This window comes from Alosa sapidissima, chromosome 9 (genome assembly GCF_018492685.1).
Source record: "Alosa sapidissima isolate fAloSap1 chromosome 9, fAloSap1.pri, whole genome shotgun sequence".
Taxonomy (NCBI): domain Eukaryota; kingdom Metazoa; phylum Chordata; class Actinopteri; order Clupeiformes; family Clupeidae; genus Alosa; species Alosa sapidissima.
The window spans coordinates 3,606,097-3,623,579 of NC_055965.1; the positions used below are offsets into that span (position 1 = coordinate 3,606,097).

At 40.5% G+C, this 17,483-nt stretch overlaps 2 protein-coding genes across 4 annotated transcripts; both read left to right on the forward strand.

Annotated features, from left to right (window-relative positions):
- The first annotated feature begins 379 nt into the window (after nucleotides 1-379).
- jpt1a (Jupiter microtubule associated homolog 1a) lies at nucleotides 380-9,537 on the forward strand. 2 transcript variants are annotated; one of them, XM_042105530.1, is made up of 5 exons: nucleotides 380-570; nucleotides 2,675-2,814; nucleotides 8,012-8,133; nucleotides 8,561-8,588; nucleotides 8,997-9,537. In XM_042105530.1, exons 1-5 carry the CDS (start codon nucleotides 515-517, stop codon nucleotides 9,134-9,136), a joined length of 486 nt encoding a protein of 161 aa, XP_041961464.1. In that variant the 5' UTR covers nucleotides 380-514; the 3' UTR covers nucleotides 9,137-9,537. The 2 variants fall into 2 exon arrangements, with proteins under 2 accessions (XP_041961464.1, XP_041961465.1); XM_042105531.1 differs by having other exon boundaries at nucleotides 9,000-9,537.
- Nucleotides 9,538-12,428: 2,891 nt separating this feature from the next.
- On the forward strand, nucleotides 12,429-16,780 carry LOC121719769 (female protein-like). 2 transcript variants are annotated; one of them, XM_042105521.1, is made up of 5 exons: nucleotides 12,429-12,560; nucleotides 13,620-13,686; nucleotides 14,401-14,715; nucleotides 16,043-16,101; nucleotides 16,205-16,295. In XM_042105521.1, the coding sequence occupies exons 2-5, from the start codon at nucleotides 13,623-13,625 to the stop codon at nucleotides 16,208-16,210; spliced, it is 444 nt and encodes a 147-aa protein (XP_041961455.1). In that variant the 5' UTR covers nucleotides 12,429-12,560; nucleotides 13,620-13,622; the 3' UTR covers nucleotides 16,211-16,295. The 2 variants fall into 2 exon arrangements, with proteins under 2 accessions (XP_041961455.1, XP_041961454.1); XM_042105520.1 differs by having other exon boundaries at nucleotides 16,043-16,780.
- Nucleotides 16,781-17,483: the final 703 nt, after the last annotated feature.

Sequence of the window (17,483 nt, forward strand, 5' to 3'; positions counted from 1 at the left end):
GAGCAATACATTTCTCCAGTCAATTAACGACCTCAATTCTGGAGCAGGGAGCTGTATTTGACAGGCCTGGTCGAGGGCTTTTAAAGTCAGCCACATATTCTGAGGAAAAAAATAATGCCTCTATGTAAGGCTTGTTGCACTACCGCAAACTGCGACAAAATACAAAAGTATAATTTGCAGATGTCTTGAGCTCATCACAAGCACAAAAATGTAAGCAATTTCATTAGCGAATCTGCATTAAATGATGAGGCTGCACCTTTTCAGAACTGTCATTTCCTCTGAAAGGACCAATCACCGTTGAAACTGACAAATACTCGTCCAATCAAAACGGGTTTGGTCTTGTGGGTGGGAACCGGATGGTCAAATGCCATCCTCACTATTTAGCAGCAGATTGATCAATTTAGTACGGGCCGAGTCGAATCGAGTATGAGGCGGTGAAATCAAGAGGATAAGGCTGGCAAGAAAATCTGCGATTTAATACTTGACCATTCACCAACCCTTCGACAGTAACAAAATGACGACGACAACCACATTTAAAGGATTGGAGCCAGGATCCAAAAGCAGTTCCAGGTACAAATAAGCAAGTTCAGGTTTGAATGAACAGTGTAATTCAGCTAGCGAGGCAACGCTAGCTAACAGCTAGCTAGCTAACGTTCTGCCAAGAATTTGGCGTGGTGGCTACAATGCTAACAAACAAAAGAAATATGGTTATTTATCATGAAACCATATGAGCGATGTTTTAAAATAACGGTCGATGTTGCTGCCAGCATGCCCATTTTGTTATTTGGTTCCTGATTTCGTGTTGGCACAGTCGATACAATAACCCTTTGTAACGTCGGGCTGCATACTGTACAACCCACCGACACCTTACGTTGAACAATGGCAGATCTCCACCTCAGGTGGTAATCTATGATAAATGTGACATTCATGTCGTGTCATTGCTTTATGCATTGTGCGGTTCATCAAACATTGGTATAGTTTGGTTGGACTCTTAATTAAATGCACTGAAGGGTTTTCAAATAAACCTTATTATGAGCTGCACAGCTGTCCTAAAATCGTTGGGAGTGGCAGTCATTTCCACACCCATCTTCTTGACCATTTTTGCGAGATCATCTGCTTTTTTAATGCATAGCTGCTACTGTTAAAGTTGTATAACGTTATTTCATGCTCAAATTGTTTGTTGCCATAACGCTATTACCCCATGGACATTTTATACCGTTTCTAAACGTTATTCTTATTGAGTGGGGATAGGGTCTCTCATCCTGCTCGTTGCAGGTATGGAAATCCCTTCTCTGTAGCATACGCTTGGCGGCTAACGTTAATATTAATATCTGGCGATGGAGCAAAACTATGATCGGTGAGCTTATGTTAGCTATGTGAAAAGTAGACCCATCCTCGTCTATCTAGGTGTTTGTTCAGATAACTGGTGATGCTTGGATAATCTGATCTGAATTGGATGTAATGTCTTCTATTGGACTAACGTTCGCTGACATCTATAATTGAAAGCACGTGGGTAGCATCAAGCTAGTTGAATCCCAAACGTTTCAAACACAACCTTGATGTAGTGGTGGAGCGAAAAGGTTTTAAGGGAATAACCTATGCATTACCATTCTTCATACCGGGTCATTAATGTTTTGACATCCCTACTATGGAATAGGCTGATGTGCATTATCCATAAACCATGTCTGCTAAGTGATTTGATTCCTGTAACGTTGACGCTATTCCATAAACCCGTACTGTAACGTTAGCTCCAAAGTTTATATGCGGCATATACACCTGCTGCCCTTAGCAGCTACCGCTACTCTGTCAGATGGTTGTCATATCCGACAATGGCATGCAACGCTGTCGTTGTGGGTGTAGTAAGCAGTCATGCCTTCGACAAAGTCGATTGTCTGAATTTAGAAGCGCATTAACGTTAGACTTGTACTGCTGTGTGTGCAGTGTATGTTCGTTGTGGTTGGGTGCGGTCCACGCTTTGTAGTGGATTTTAAAACCCGCTCCCAGACTAGGCACCTCCTGCTCCGCTGCGGTTGCTAAAGACCATTCACTCGTTCTCGAAATTTGGGCCATTAATCATCACCTCTTTATTTCTGATCGGCTATAGTAATGTTATTGTTGAAGCTTCAACCAAACCGCTTATTACGAGTCAGCTGGTTATTCAGACTGGTATTTTTATAGCGTGAAATAGAAAGAGGCGGGGCACAGGCATGGATAAGTAGTTGTGGACGGTGCTCCACAACGATCCTGACAGTGGGAGTACCAGACAGCACCAAAAGGCTCTCTTTCCCATTTCTCTGCGCGGTTAAGAGCCATTTCACTTGTCAACTTGAGTAATGACTGCCCGCAATTTTAATGGGTCATCTCTTAAGATTTGTTGTTTATTTTCATGAGATTGGTCCAGACTGAGGATGGTCCATTAAGCAGTGACAATGAAAATGGGGGGGGGGGGCCTTTAAATTAGTTACTGGTGAAAAGGTTTAAAAGTGTTAGTGGTGTCAGGTGTGGAAGGACCTTTGTGTTAAGGTAGCCTACTGTTCTTCATTGGGATTTAAATCTATCAGTATCAGTGTCAGTATCCAGTGCCAGTATTCCAAATGTAAAGTATTAGCATACTCAATCCATATGTGCATGTTTCGGTATCTTCTAAGTGGGATCACCGTATTGTCCATTGCAGGGTGTTGCGTCCTCCAGGTGGCGCCTCCAATATCTCCTTTGGTGCAGATGAGGAAAAGTCCACCCGCAAGAACAAAATGGCCTCCAGCATCTTTGCTGAACCTGAAGACCCCCATGCTCACAGGAGGAACAACCCGCCTGGTAACGACGCTTTCATGCTATTCCTGGGGGGTATTCCAAGTACGTGGTTTAGTGACAAACCTGGTGAAGTTAACTTGTAGTTAAGTTGTAGTTAACATCCTACAGCAAGAGTCCTATGGCATTGTTTTGTTAGGAGAATGAAGCCATACAGCTCTTCTATTAGGAGGTTTACCACTTACTCTGAGTTAACTTACCCAGGTTTGTCACTAAACCACGTACTTGGAATACCCCCTTGAGCATCATCAATAAGGGTGTCACGATTTCGATTTTAGATCTCAATCAGAGAACTTCGAATTTAAAAGTAGAATCGACGATGCAGCCACACCCCCAATGTCACATCCAGCATGTATGCCGAGACGCACAAACGCACATGCTGAACTGCAGCATCAACACTCCTCTAATTTTAGGCTGCAGCCAGTTAAAATGTACACATCAACCTACCGAAATCAAAGCGCCTCTTGCTACTTTGAAATCACCGGTGTGGATGTACTCGTTCATTCACGTCAATTAAAACTAACTTACCCTACTCAACTTAGCAAGTGAAAAGATGATCTAGTTACAGTCCAAAGTTACTTTAAGGCTTAAAATGCACATTGATAAGTATCCATGAACACTAACCTTGGGTCTCTTCGAAGTGTGCTGAAACGATCAAATTATAATTCTGTGTTTCATTTCATTATGTTCACGTCTCTGTTTTAGCCTAATGTTGGTTCTGTTTACATTACAACCTCGCGTTTGGAACGGTTTCAAAATAAAAGCCCCCCGAAAAGGAAAAGGCCAAAAAGAGTAAATAGCATATAAGGAATGAATTAATAGTAATGTTGAAAAAAAGATCGAAAATCGAATCGAATTGTGACTTTAAAATTGAAAATTGCATCGAATCGAGGATTTGGAGAATCGTGACACCCTTAGTTTGGTTTTGTGTGTTTCCTTGTTATACACTCAATGCACGTCACAATTCCAGATTTGCTTATACTGGCAAATTAACTTCCTGCTTAGGCTACATATACACCAACAGAGGCTATAGGCTCTAGGTTCTATATAGAACCACCTTGCTTATTGTTTTTGCACTTTGCTTATTGTGTCAGAGGATTCATATGATTTAAACTGCCATGTCTTACATAGACAGTGTTGCAGAACTGTTTGGATTTACATACAAGTTGGTTCAATATTGCAAACAACTCCTCTATATTACATTTTACCACATCTGCTCGCGGACCACTTGGGATAGCTTGCGGACCACACTTTGAGAAACACTGGTCTAGAGGATTTAAGTTGTCCAAACCGATAGTCCCTGATCTTAATGTGTGTGATAACTGTCTTGACAGATATTCAGACTCGGGCCAGAAATTAAGTCCAAATATCTTGTCTACAACGTAACAAAAATACGCCATTATAAGTGCTGAAGTCAAAAACCTATCCCAAAAAGAAGGCGCAAAAGTCCGGCAGAGTTCCAAGCAAAATTCCTTTAATGACTACATAGCGCAAAGCCTGAGTGGATCGCACTCCCGAACAATTGTTGAATACCAACATTTATACCCCTTCTTAGATGCTGACACAACATTTGGCAACTTCGAACCCACAGGGGGCGTTATGAAAGGATCGTTGTTCGGTCTTATCTTCGCAAGTCGGCACTATTGCTGCTAAGGGTACGAACTTTTCACCGTAGCACAAGTTCAGAGGTTTACACAAAGTTTGGGGGTTTATACAGTGATCACAGGTCACAGATCGTTCATGGGTTACATATCGTTCACTCGTTTTTTCTCATACTAGCCGTTTTGAGTAGAGCCCGCCTCCAATGACGTCTTTATCTCTGCAGCTGCAAAAAGCATGCTTTTTTTCAAACAGGCTTCACCCATCCACAGTGAGAGACATAGGGATACAGAGTGCACATAGGGGGAATTCTGGTAGAATAGCTTCAGTATGTTAATAGTAAGCGCTTTCAGATATAACCTCCGGAGTATATGCGGAGGTTTGTCAAACTAAGATCCTACCCTTCGGATGATTCAGATATGATGCTAACCTGCGGACCTTATACGGACCTATGTGTGAACGACATACACGCACATTACAGAATATCCGTGTGGTTGTCGAGTGGCGAGATATGACTCAGAATATATGCGGCCGCTGTCACAGCTGCTGTTTGTTTACAAAGTGTATGCATTATGGAGGCTAAAGAAGAAAAATCTATTGTGCGTAGGCTAATACTTGAAGTAGTCACGTAAGTGCACACTTGAAATTGACCTACATGTGTGCTTCGAATAAACACATTTATCTGTTTTCAATGTTATGTAGCAGAACGTTTCTGGACAGCACTAGCCTATGGCACTCCATCATAACACTGGCATTTAAGTCAGATTTAACCACATGGACGCACGAAAGAAACGTCACCGACACGCCCTCTGAAGGTGTGAATTTTAACCGCATGTTCTACGCTTCGTTCAGACACAGTACATTTACATAATGTCCGGAGGAAATACTAGGGGGGGGGGGGGGGGGGTGCGGTGGTGACCGGTTATGTCGTTCAGATATACGGCCCCACCGTTTAACATCCGCAGAACCTCCGGTCTTACACGTATGTCTGAAAGCGCTTAGTATAAGTTAAACTTGTTGTTTAAAATGTTATAAAAGTATGTTACTTCAAAGTATGTCTTGAATATGGTTGAGGTTATATAAATACATGCTTTACAATTTCAAACTCGTTCTCTCATCCTGATGTCTACAAACCATAGTGATCATTATATACCACATAACAAAACAAAAAAGTAAACAAAAATGTGGCAAAGTGAAATCAAAATATCAAGGAAATCCAAGCACAGGTTCTTGGATTTTGTGACTCATTAACCATCAATAGTCAAGCAATGAATGAGAAGCATATTTCTCTTCCACTCGCCAAGCTGAATCTGGCTTTAGATAGGCCAGAACCAAGCTGATGCCCCCTTGTAGATGAGGTTTGTACATAGAAGTGTACTGTTCAACTTCAGTGCCCTTCAGGCAACACACCTTAACAGCACTCATGTACACTGCAGGAGTAGTGAGCACACTCACAGAACCCAGAGCAGCCCCCTCAGCCGTGTCACCAAGAAGGCAGTAAGTATGAAGTTAGGGACCAAGCTAAAGGGGCCCTTCTGCTGAAGATGTTAGAGATGAAAGCTCTGCTCATTCGCTGTCTTCGTCCCCATACCACCACACCTGACATGACTCACGGGAGACATTGCAGAATTTTGTTTCTCACTATTGCTTGGATTCAATATAGTTTAAATTACTTTTCATTAAAGTACATTTTATTTTAATAAACCATTGTAGCATACATTCAACAGGTCAGCATTGAAGCACATAAATTCAGTGTTGTGTTTTCTAGACATTTTTGACATCAGTCGTACGGCATAAAGTTTTCGGTAGGCCTACCACTGTTGCAGTATCCCTTTTTAAAATGCTGCCATTTTTGGCCATAGAGAGAGATTTGTCCTATGGGAAAATAATATGGGGATTTTGAATAATTTGCGGTGACCAAGAAGTCGTCTGACTTTGAGTGGGTTTTGTGGACCGCTCCTCAGATCTGATCCCAGCCAAAGACAGGCCTTGGGTAATGGCACCACTGTGCTCTGAAAGCCATTATTTTAAAGAACGGTTTGCCACTGCGCCGAGCTAAGCCTTATGACGCGCTGTATATCACAGCCATTTTGCGCTGAGCCTGGCAGCAAGCACAATAAACAAATCTTTGGGTCATTAGATCAACCAAGTGACCAGCGCAGTGTAGTTCCTATGTGTAAGCCCCTTTATTCTGAAGCTCTCGGCATGTGCAAGTTCATTGAAACAATGCTGGCTTCCAGCTTGTGTGTCAAGACATGGCACCTACTGTGCTGTGACCCCCTTATTATGTGCTGAAGCACCCTGTGCTGTTGGCCAAGTGCAGAATGAAAGCGTTCCATTCACCAATAGGCCACACGATCTGACTGAGGTTCTGTTATGACTGTATTGTTGGCACATAACAGCTTGTGTCAGTACTTCCCACTCCTGCAATGTTGGCTCTGTATTGTTTGTTGAAAAAATACAGACAAATCCACTGAGAAAATTACGATCAAACTCCGATATTGATGGGTTGATTCCAGGGGTCATATGGCTGCTGTTTGCTCAACCAGTTTGGCATTCCAGTAAAACCTGAATGCTCACACTTTAATCACCTAACTAGAACTTCCTAATGTTTTTTCTTTGGAATTAATAGTTGGAGACTCTGTAGTCTGCAACAGAGTAGGGCTGTCACTTTACGTTCGAAAATCGATTGCACAATTGGACAATTGCACGATTGGACCAACCAACACAAGTTTCGAAAACTAAAATAGGGAATCGATTTTAACCAAATATGTACACTATTAATTTTAAACAAATTAAGCAAATGAAAAAGATAGATGTAACAAAACTCAGGAACAAGCAGAAAAATAACAAAGAATTCCGAAGTGCAGTAAGCATTGCGAAAGCTAAAAAGAAAATTCCCACCAATTTTACGCACCGGAAACAGCCTTTTCAATCGGCTGCTGTGCTGCTGGTGTTTTGCCAAAAAAATTGAGGACAACGCGATCAACCTGTGCAACATGAGAGATACGAGTGATAGGCCCTAATAACTGGAGTTCGATATGGAAGCACTTCGGGGTTTGGGTATATCAAACTATGGGGAAGGACAAAGCGGTATGCAAACTGTGAGTAGGCGAAATTTGTTTGACAGTTCTAATTGTAAACACAGCCACGTTGAAGCCTGCAGTTATGTTTTTCACCGATGTTATGGCAGTCCACTCTGCTTATTGTTTTTCGAGAATGTTGCACTCTGTTTGTCATTGTGCACGAAACTTCACGCCATTGTGCGTCTTCAAGCGCCCCCTTTACGTTCGTCCTAATGCCTGTTAGTTGTCCGTGGATTGTCCTAAATTTGGCGTTGAAAATTGAAACTTCTTTAGACATGAAAAATCGATTCAATGAACAATTATGTCTCAAGAATCGAACAGGATTTTTTTCACAAAAGTGACAGCCCTACAACAGAGTTAGTGGTAGAACCCTGCAAACCTCTTTTTTTTTTTATTTATTTATTTAATTTTTATTTTATTTTTAATAATTTTCTTTTTTTTTCTGTCAGTAGTCTTGGATGTGCTGATGTATTGAGATGTAAAGATTCAGACTTTGATCCGCTGTGCTGTGCTGGCAGGTGGGAAGCCAACTGGTGTGCTTTGTGGGGAACCTTCGGCTCCCCTGCGGAGATGCCAGAACCAGCATTCCAGCCAGGACAACCTGGACCAGGACGGCCCAGCTGAGGTGAACTCTGCTGAGGTGAGCAACGGAATGCTCCCCACACACCACTCCAAGAACTTCACTTTCTGCCCATTGTTTCATTATGTCCATCCATAGGAAGCAACACACACACACACACACACACACACACACAGACTCCAGATAAGTCCAGATTAAAAAACACACTCGACACATAAAGTGAAGATTGCATACATAGACATATGACCACAGTGATTAAAACAAAGTCCTTTTAGGCAAGTCCCTCCACTCGGCCGCCATATTGCAACGCTTTTTGGGCACTTATCAGGCATCTATTTCAGCAGAAATGCGCGTGCACTGTTTTCATAGTACACCTCTCTGTGCACTTACTGTCGGAGAACTGAAATGAATCATTGTGATTTACTGTTCTATTAATCAACATCTACTTTACTTTTAACATTTAACATTACTTTTTTCCCTCTCTCAGGATGTTGACCATGACACAATGAATGCAGGTTAGTTGTACACTGTTCTAAGAATGGGTAACCTATATTTTATTATATCTTAATTAATATATCTTGCTCAGTATATGCCAATATGTGCTCAGTTAAATATCAGGTTTTGGTGATGGCTAGGAAATAATTTACAAAGAACTGTCTTGTTAAAGTTGTTTGCCCCTTTTTCAAAATGTTCTAGAGTGGAATGAGGCCGTTCATACTTGCAATGAATGTTTCTGTTCATTTGTTATCTGAATGCATTGTATGCTTTTGTGTGGGCAAGCTAGACATTTCAGAAGGTCTTGATGTGAGTGAGGTGACTAACTGGGTCAAGTGAAAAAGCGATGATGGTAACATTTTGTGTACAGATGTGGAATTGTTATTGGACAGTTGAGCCAGAATCTGACAGTCTCTCTCTATGACCAGCAGAGAGCACAGAGGAGCCAGAGGCCCGTGAGCCGAGGGAGGAGACAGCGCCCTCTGGTGGAGGCTCCACCCAGGCAGCCGGAGTGCCCTCTGGCCGCAGGAACCCCCCTGGGGGCAAGTCCAGCCTCATCCTGGGCTGAGTGCCATTCCCCCAGTCCCCTCTCCAGAAATGCCTCCATTTTCTCTTTTATTTGTTCTGTTGTTTTTGTAATGATATTGAGATATGAAAAGATGCTGCCATCCTCACCCTATCCTCAGTCTTTGTGAGTCTCAAACCCCATCCCTCCTCTGGTCATCATTGTTTTGATATGCCTTTCTTAATTTTATACTTTTTTTTGACCGAAGCACTTTATGTACTGTACACTCACTGGTTCTGTGTTGAGCTGTAATGTGCCAGGCCTGCTGGTAAAGGCGTCCAGGTTCAGTTCCTCCTCACTCCACTCCACCCCTCCCATACCCCCCTACCAGTGGAAATGGGAAAACAAAAAACTCAATTATGCGTGCTGTATTTCTAAAAACATTAAAAGTATTGATATGACAATACGGCTTTGTTTTTATTTTATGCAGGTCTACCTTCTCTCAAACCAAACAGACAGACATTTATCAAAGATAAAAATGGTAATAAACATTGACCTTGACACTGTCCACTCATAGAGGGTTAAAACAATGTTGCAAATAAGTAAAACATTTTGAGATATTTTAGTTTGTGTATTTAAGCAGATTTATTTTGACTGCAAAAATCAAGCAGAAATCGCAGGAAACAGAAAACAGTTCATATCCAGTGGAACTGGAATGGAGGGCCAGTTATCAAATATCGTCTTTAATTGTATTAATTATAATTGTGTTAATGATGGTTAAAAATATATTGTGATACATTAGGCTACTTCATAGGGCTGGCTGTTTTCTCATGGCTGAGCCATAGACCAGTTTCTTTGGGGGACCGCCTATCTTCAATCTGCAACGGTAGGTGGTCCTCACCGAGGTGAAGTTAGTTTGATATTTGATATTCGACAGATATTCAAAAAAAAAATTATGCGGCCACCCCGTGTTTGCAGACAATGTACAAACAGATGACCTGTCTACTTGCTCCCAGCCGACCTTAGGGACCGTCTAAAAAGTACCTTCTGAATGACCTTCATAGTCTTTTTTGTCAATAGCTTTGACATCATGTGACCTAGTGACTCCAAACCAATTCAAAATAGTTATCCTATATGGGACTCATCGGACACACCTCTTTATAGTCACTATATGCACACAGTATTTTATATGAATATTTTAAAGAAAATACCTTATTTCCCAAAAGGAATGGTCTCACTTTTTTCAATACCTCCCAAGGCATGTGACCTAGTGACTCCAAACCAATGCAGAATATTTATCCTATATGGCACTCATCAGACACACCTCTTTTTATAGTCACTGTATGCACACTATTTTATATGAATATTTTAAAGAAAATACAGTATTTCATATAAGAAACGGTCTCCTTTTTTCAATACCTCCCAAGCCATGTGACCTAGTGACTCCAAACCAATGCAGAATTGTTATCCTATATGGGACTCATCGGGCACACCTCTTTTTATGATCACTGTATGCACACTGTATTTTATATGAATTATATGAAATACATTATTTCCCATAAGGAATGGTCTCCTTTTTTTCAATACCTCCCAAGCCATGTGACCCAGTGACTCATCAGACACACCTCAAATTAATATAATTTTTGCACATACTATTTTATAGTACCCATTTGTTTCCTATGGAAACTGTGTTTTCTCAATACCTTCCATATAATAGTAGATGCCAAATCATTTTTCATATTGAGGTGTGTCTGATAAGTACCCCATAGCAGAACAGTTCTGTATTGATCTGTGTTGTCTAGGACCCCTTATATGGCAGCTATTGAGCAAAAAGCTGTTTTCCATAGGAAATAAATATGATTCTTTAAAAAAAATTAAATATAATAGTTCATGCTAAATATTATTTCACAATGACATGTGTCTGATTAGTATCACATAGCAGAACAGTTCTATGTTGATCTGTGATGTCTAGCGAGAAAAAAGCTTGCGAGGTATTGAAAAAAAGGAGACCATTCCTTATGGGAAATAATGTATTTTCTTCAAAATATTCATATAAAAAACAGTGTGCATACAGTGACCATAAAAAGAGGTGTGCCCAATGAGTCCCATATAGGATAACTATTCTGCATTGGTTTGAAGTCACTAGGTCACATGACTTGGGAGGTATTGAAAAAAGAGGACCATTCATATAGAAAATAACGTATTTTTTTTACTAAATATTCATATAAAATACAGTGACCATAAAAAGAGGTGTGCCCGATGAGTCCCATAAAGGATAACTATTCTGCATTGGTTTGGAGTCACTAGGTCACATGACTTGTGAGGTATTGAAAAAAGAGGACCATTCATATAGGAAATAATGTATTTTTTTTACAAAATATTCATATAAAATACAGTGTGCATACAGTGACCATAAAAAGAGGTGTGTCTGATGAGTCCCATATAGGATAACTATTCTGCGTTGGTTTGGAGTCACTAGGTCATGTGGCTTGGGAGGCATTGAAAAAAAGGAGTCTGTTTCTTATATGAAATAATGTATTTTCTTTAAAATATTAATGTAAAATACAGTGTGCATACAGTGACCATAAAAAGAGGTGTGCCCGATGAGTCCCATATAGGATAACTATTCTGCATTGGTTTGGAGTCACTAGGTCGCATGGCTTGGGAGGTATTGAAAAAAGGTGACCGTTTCTTATGGTAAATAATGTATTGTCTTTAAAATATTAATATAAAATACAGTGTGCATACAGTGACTATAAAAAGAGGTGTGTCTGATGAGTCCCATATAGGATAACAATTCTGCATTGGTTTGGAGTCACTAGGTCACATGACCTGGGAGGTATTGAAAAAAAGAAGACTGTTTCTTATATGAAATAATGTATTTTCTTTAAAATATTCATAAAAAATACAGTGTGCATACAGTGACCATAAAAAGAGGTGTGCCCAATGAGTCCCATATAGGATAAATATTCTGCATTGGTTTGGAGTCACTAGGTCACATGGCTTGGGAGGTATTGAACAAAAGGAGACAATTTCTTATGGGAAATAAGGTATTTTCTTTAAAATATTCATATAAAATACTGTGTGCATATAGTGACTATAAAAAGAGGTGTGTCTGATGAGTCCCATATAGGATAACTATTTTGAATTGGTTTGGAGTCACTAGGTCACATGATGTCAAAGCTATTCACAAAAAAGACTATGAAGGTAATTCAGAAGGTACTTTTTAGACGGTCCCTAAGGTCGGCTGGGAGCAAGTAGACAGGTCATCTGTTTGTACATTGTCTGCAAACACGGGGTGAAACCGGCCGCATAATTTTTTTTTTTTAATATCTGTCGAATATCCGAATATCAAATATCAAACTAACTTCACCTCGGTGTGGTCCTCTATGATAAACAGTCGTCATTACGAAACTGAAAGTGTTACTGCGACTTGGGGACCGCTAGTGCTTAACAAAGCCCATATCGTATCAAAAGCTTTTTAGAGGTATGTTAACAAGTATGCAAGAAACTTCGTATTTGTCCATTAAGAGCCAAATGTATTGTCCAAACTTTTTTTGTTGTAGGCCTAGCTGCAACCAACAGATGGTGCAATAAATTGTTGTTGGTGTTATGCGAAGGTTATGCTATGGAGATGAGAGTTGATCATTTTTATGAAATGTGCGCATTTTGCAAAGTTAATGTGTCAATCTCTGGTGATTCAGACGGAGATGGCTTAACATCAGCTAAAAAACAAGGATGCAAAAGGCTATACATTTGCTGGTCGACAGAAGCACCGAAAAAACAACATTAGGAACGTTAGCCTAATAGAGGTCAAACCAGGCTATGCAAAACAGCCTACTTAAATAATTACTCAATGACATAGCAATAATTCTGGATAGTCCGTTCAAGGCATTTAGACAATATAGGCCTAAATGCACACGATTTCGTTATTATTAGCCTCATGCCGACTATCAAGCCAGGCCGAGCTGATAATACCAGAAATGGTCGGGCTTGAAGTAGCTAGAACTATAATTTTGTGATTTTCATCAGTTATAATAATTGTGAAATGAGTACAGAAGTGTGTCAAATAATGTTAAAGTATGTTAAATAAAATATATTTCAATTGGGCTGTTAAAATATAGTTGCCTATATGATTAGCCTACAGAGGAGGAGAACCAACAGGCGTAAAGGATACTTCTAGGATAAAACTAGCAATGCAGAAACAAACAAGAAACAATGCTGGCTTCCACTTGGCCAAGTGCAGAATGAAAGCGTTCCATTCACCAATAGGCCACACGATCTGACTGAGGTTCTGTTATGACTGTATTGGGCTTATTTGCAAACACCGCAATTTAGGCTAGTGTAGATGTTATACAGCAGAGCTAAACACAGCCCTGGGGGGCGCCTGTGCTGATGGTTAAGGTGTCAGATGTGTAATTGAGGTGTTATCTAGCCAGGATCAGACTATCAGACTTCATTTTACAAAGGACATGTTTTAGTGTGTGCCATATCATGCCTTGCATGGTCAACTATTTCATCAACTTGTTTATTTGTATATCCTTAGATTATGTCTTCAGCCATTGGAATTCTGCTTGTGGGGATTTTCACTGTAACTGCCCCATCAACTGCTGGTGAGTTTTAAAGACTTTGGCCACCAGCAGTGGTTACAAACATGGTTAAAGGCATCCTATGCCAGTTTTTTGCCTTAACAGATTAAGTGTCATTTTGATGGTAAGCAAACTTCTAACATAGAGAATAGACCCTTTGAAGTTCACCTACAAAAAAGCTACCAGCTTTGTCCATATAAGGAGACCTGGTATCTTGCGGTTTTTCCTATGGGAATAGGCAGTTAGCTTCAGTTAACCCGGATCTCCTTTTATGGGCAAAGATGGAAGCTTTGGATCCTTTTTGTAGGCAACTTCAGGATCTGTTGCGCACCTAGTATAGCTACAATGCAGGTGAAAAACAACCCTTGTCATTGGGCTGTCGGCGCCCCAGTGACCTCACGAGAATTGTGGAACATTCCCTGGTCAGTAGGCCTATATCTTTGGAGATTGACTGTGCATGTTACTCCTTCGGCTCCAAAACAAATGCCCATATGTACCGGTGTCTGGGGGAAGGTCTCAAGTTGTGAGGAGTATCTACACTGCCATGGTAAACTAATATAAATACTCTGCGAGTCTAGGGGGAGGCCTGGAACCCAAAACTGCACCAGATGCCTTTAAATTGCTAGTGCAAATACAAAAATGTTGGTCTTGTGCAATTGTTCATAGCAGTTGAAATAACAAATGTCTTGTGTGTGTTTAATATGTTTCATTTCTGGCTCCTGTTTATTCACATATCAGATTTTGTGACTATGGAGTGTCAGAGCAGCACTGGTCACCCTGGCCAGTCCTCAAGGCTGAACTGTGTGGTGAAAGCACAACGGGAATTTAAAATAATGCAGGTCTTCTGGAGGAAAGATGGTGACCTTGTGATGAAATTCGATGGTGGTACACAAATAGAGGATGAACGATTTCAGTTGGCAGACACCAACTGGATGAACAGCTATGATTTATCCTTACTTGTGAAGAACACCAAAATCTCAGATGAGGGCAACTATTCATGCATCGTGGTCACTAACAGGGGGATAAGTAAAGGAGATGCCAGATTAGATATAGGTAAGCTTTTTTTTATTTTGACACGTATAAACAGTGCTTGAATTGGACCAAAAAAGTCCCAGTACCCAATCCGCTGATATGAAGAGTCATATACGTATATATCATATATGTATTTAGTTAAGAAAAAATATATTCATACTCCTGGAAAATACTGATTTAATGTTGATTTTCTCTTTATAAATATGTTTGTTCTGACTGAAAATGACCCTGCCACATGCCAAAAGTTTGCAAGACAATGTTAGCCTAGAAATCTAGACGCACCCTAGCGACAGCAAATGTAATTTGCTGCCAGGGTAGTCTAGCAACTCTCCATTGGCTTGCGAGCTGGAAAAATTAAACTTCGATCAGGCCAATCACATTGTGTATAGAGTCGGTGGGCAGGCTTAACATAATGATGGCAGAGTTGTGACGGTCCCTGCTACTTGAAAACAAAGAAGATGGATGCTGCTGATGGCAAACAGTGCGACACGAGTTAAGCTTTTTTTAAGTTGGCAAGAGTTTGATCAACTAGCCAACTAGCTCCGCTGGTGGGAAAACGCATGGGACACGAGTTGTATTGCTATCCTATTGGGTGCAGAGGGAATTTGAAACTGTTTATCCCGCCCCTCGGATTGAGCACTGTAAATAGTGAGTTCCCAGACCCTATATCTTGATGTGGGTCTGGCTCGTCAGGCTGGCTAGATAGATAGATCGATAGATAGATAGATAGATAGATACTTTATTGATCCCCAAGGGGAAATTCAAGGTCTCAGTAGCATACAGACATCACACACAACATTCACTAACAGCAGAAAAAGTAATTAAAAAAGTAGATAATATAAAAAAAACACAACTAAGCAATAAGGACAGTAGAAGATAAAGCAAGGTATATTAATATATATAACTATATTAAGTAAAGATATAAGTGTGGCCACAATCCGGATGTGGGATGTAGGGAGGGGTTATGCATGTGCTAATATAGCACACACACACATGCAAACAGTGAGGCAGTAAGACAGTGGTAAAAAGTGGCTAGTGGACAGACAGTGGCTAGTGGACAAGTGGGACAAACATGGAATTAAAAAGAAGTATTTTCATCTTTTTTAACATTTTTTATGAAAAATGGCATGTCCAAAATGATTCATACCCTTTTTAAATAACCAGTGGCAACATCTTTAGCATTCACAACTCTCAAAATGGCTCTTACAGTATAATACAACAGCGGATGCTTTTAACAAAGTGACAAATCCAATAAAATTTGTAACTGTACAAATGTCATTCAAGCACAGTGCAGAAAGCAGGCCTGAGAGTAACAGTAATGTGTTGCATTGTTTTTGTTGTCCCACAGATAAAAGAGGTCTCGGAGGACAAGTATTTTCTTTTCCAGAGGGATACGTCAGCTCTTATGTGAGGCTTACACCGTTAGTCTCAAAAGCCCTCTCCTCAGCCACTTTCTGCTTACGCTTTTACACAGACCAATTATCAAATGACAATGTTCTCTTTTCGCTAGACATAACCGGACAACCAGCTGCTCTCACAATATTTGGGCATTTCAGTCAACAACCACACTATGAATTGCGCATTGAGGACAAGAGTCTCCTTTTCTTTGGCCTACAGTACAACTTGAATAAGTGGAACTCACTATGTACAGCCTGGGATGGGAGCACTGGGATGTCTCAGATGATCGTCAATAAGACGCCCAGTGTCAGGAAACTTGCAAATCCTGGAGGTTCCCTTGCTGCAAACAACAGTGTAATACTTGGACCAAATTGGACGTCATTCATGGGACATATCACTGATGTGCATGTTTGGGACTACGTCAACTCACCATCCGAAATCCAGAATTATATGGAGAATGATTTTGTGAACTACACCCTGGGTAATTACCTAAATTGGAGATCATTGGATTACTCCATAAATGGATATGTGCTGGTTGAGGACATTAATACATTAAATTCATGGAATTAGAGACAGTGTGCACAAAGGCTACACAATTACCTGTTACCCTGACCATGCACTATTTACCAGCATTCACAAGCATTTACCGGTAACAGCATCTATCCATTCGCTTATGACAAAGTTCACTTAAAATCAGTATCAGTATTTTAGAGCAGACCATACACACATATCACATTCTTACCAAACAAATCTGTTGGCTGAAATCGTTCATGTTGACTGTGTTACTAATGTGACTCACCCATGGTGGGAGTAAAGGTTACATGTCAAAACACAGCCTAAACCAAACTATATGGACATTGTAGTGCAACTGGCATCAGCTAAACATAATGATGATTTTAATGTTGTTGCAAACGATCATGGGCGTTAGGTTGCTCTTTAAACTATGTATTTTTGAGTTGGAGAAAAATAATAGTCTAGTAAAATAAAAGGCAAGTATTGGTGTTTATTTACACAGATCAAAACAAATACAAGTGTGTTTTTCCAAGTCAAAACACAAAATAGCAATTTCACTGAGACAAAAAAAATCAGTCTACATCGTGTCGTCTCTCAAAATTTCGTCCACTGTACATCACATGCAATGTCCTAGTCCAAGGCACCAGGGAAAATATATTCTGGAATGCCATACCCAGGCCTGACATGACAATAACCCCACATGTAGACTGTTTTTTTGCCTGTAAAAGGGCTATTTCTTTCTCTTCTTACCCTTCCTCTTCCCCCTCCTCTTGCTCCTCCCTGTCCTCTTCCTCTAACTTCACCTCCTTGTCCTTGTCATCCTCTCCCTCTCACTTCTTCACCTCCGCGTCCTCTTCCTCCTCCTACTTCTTCACCTC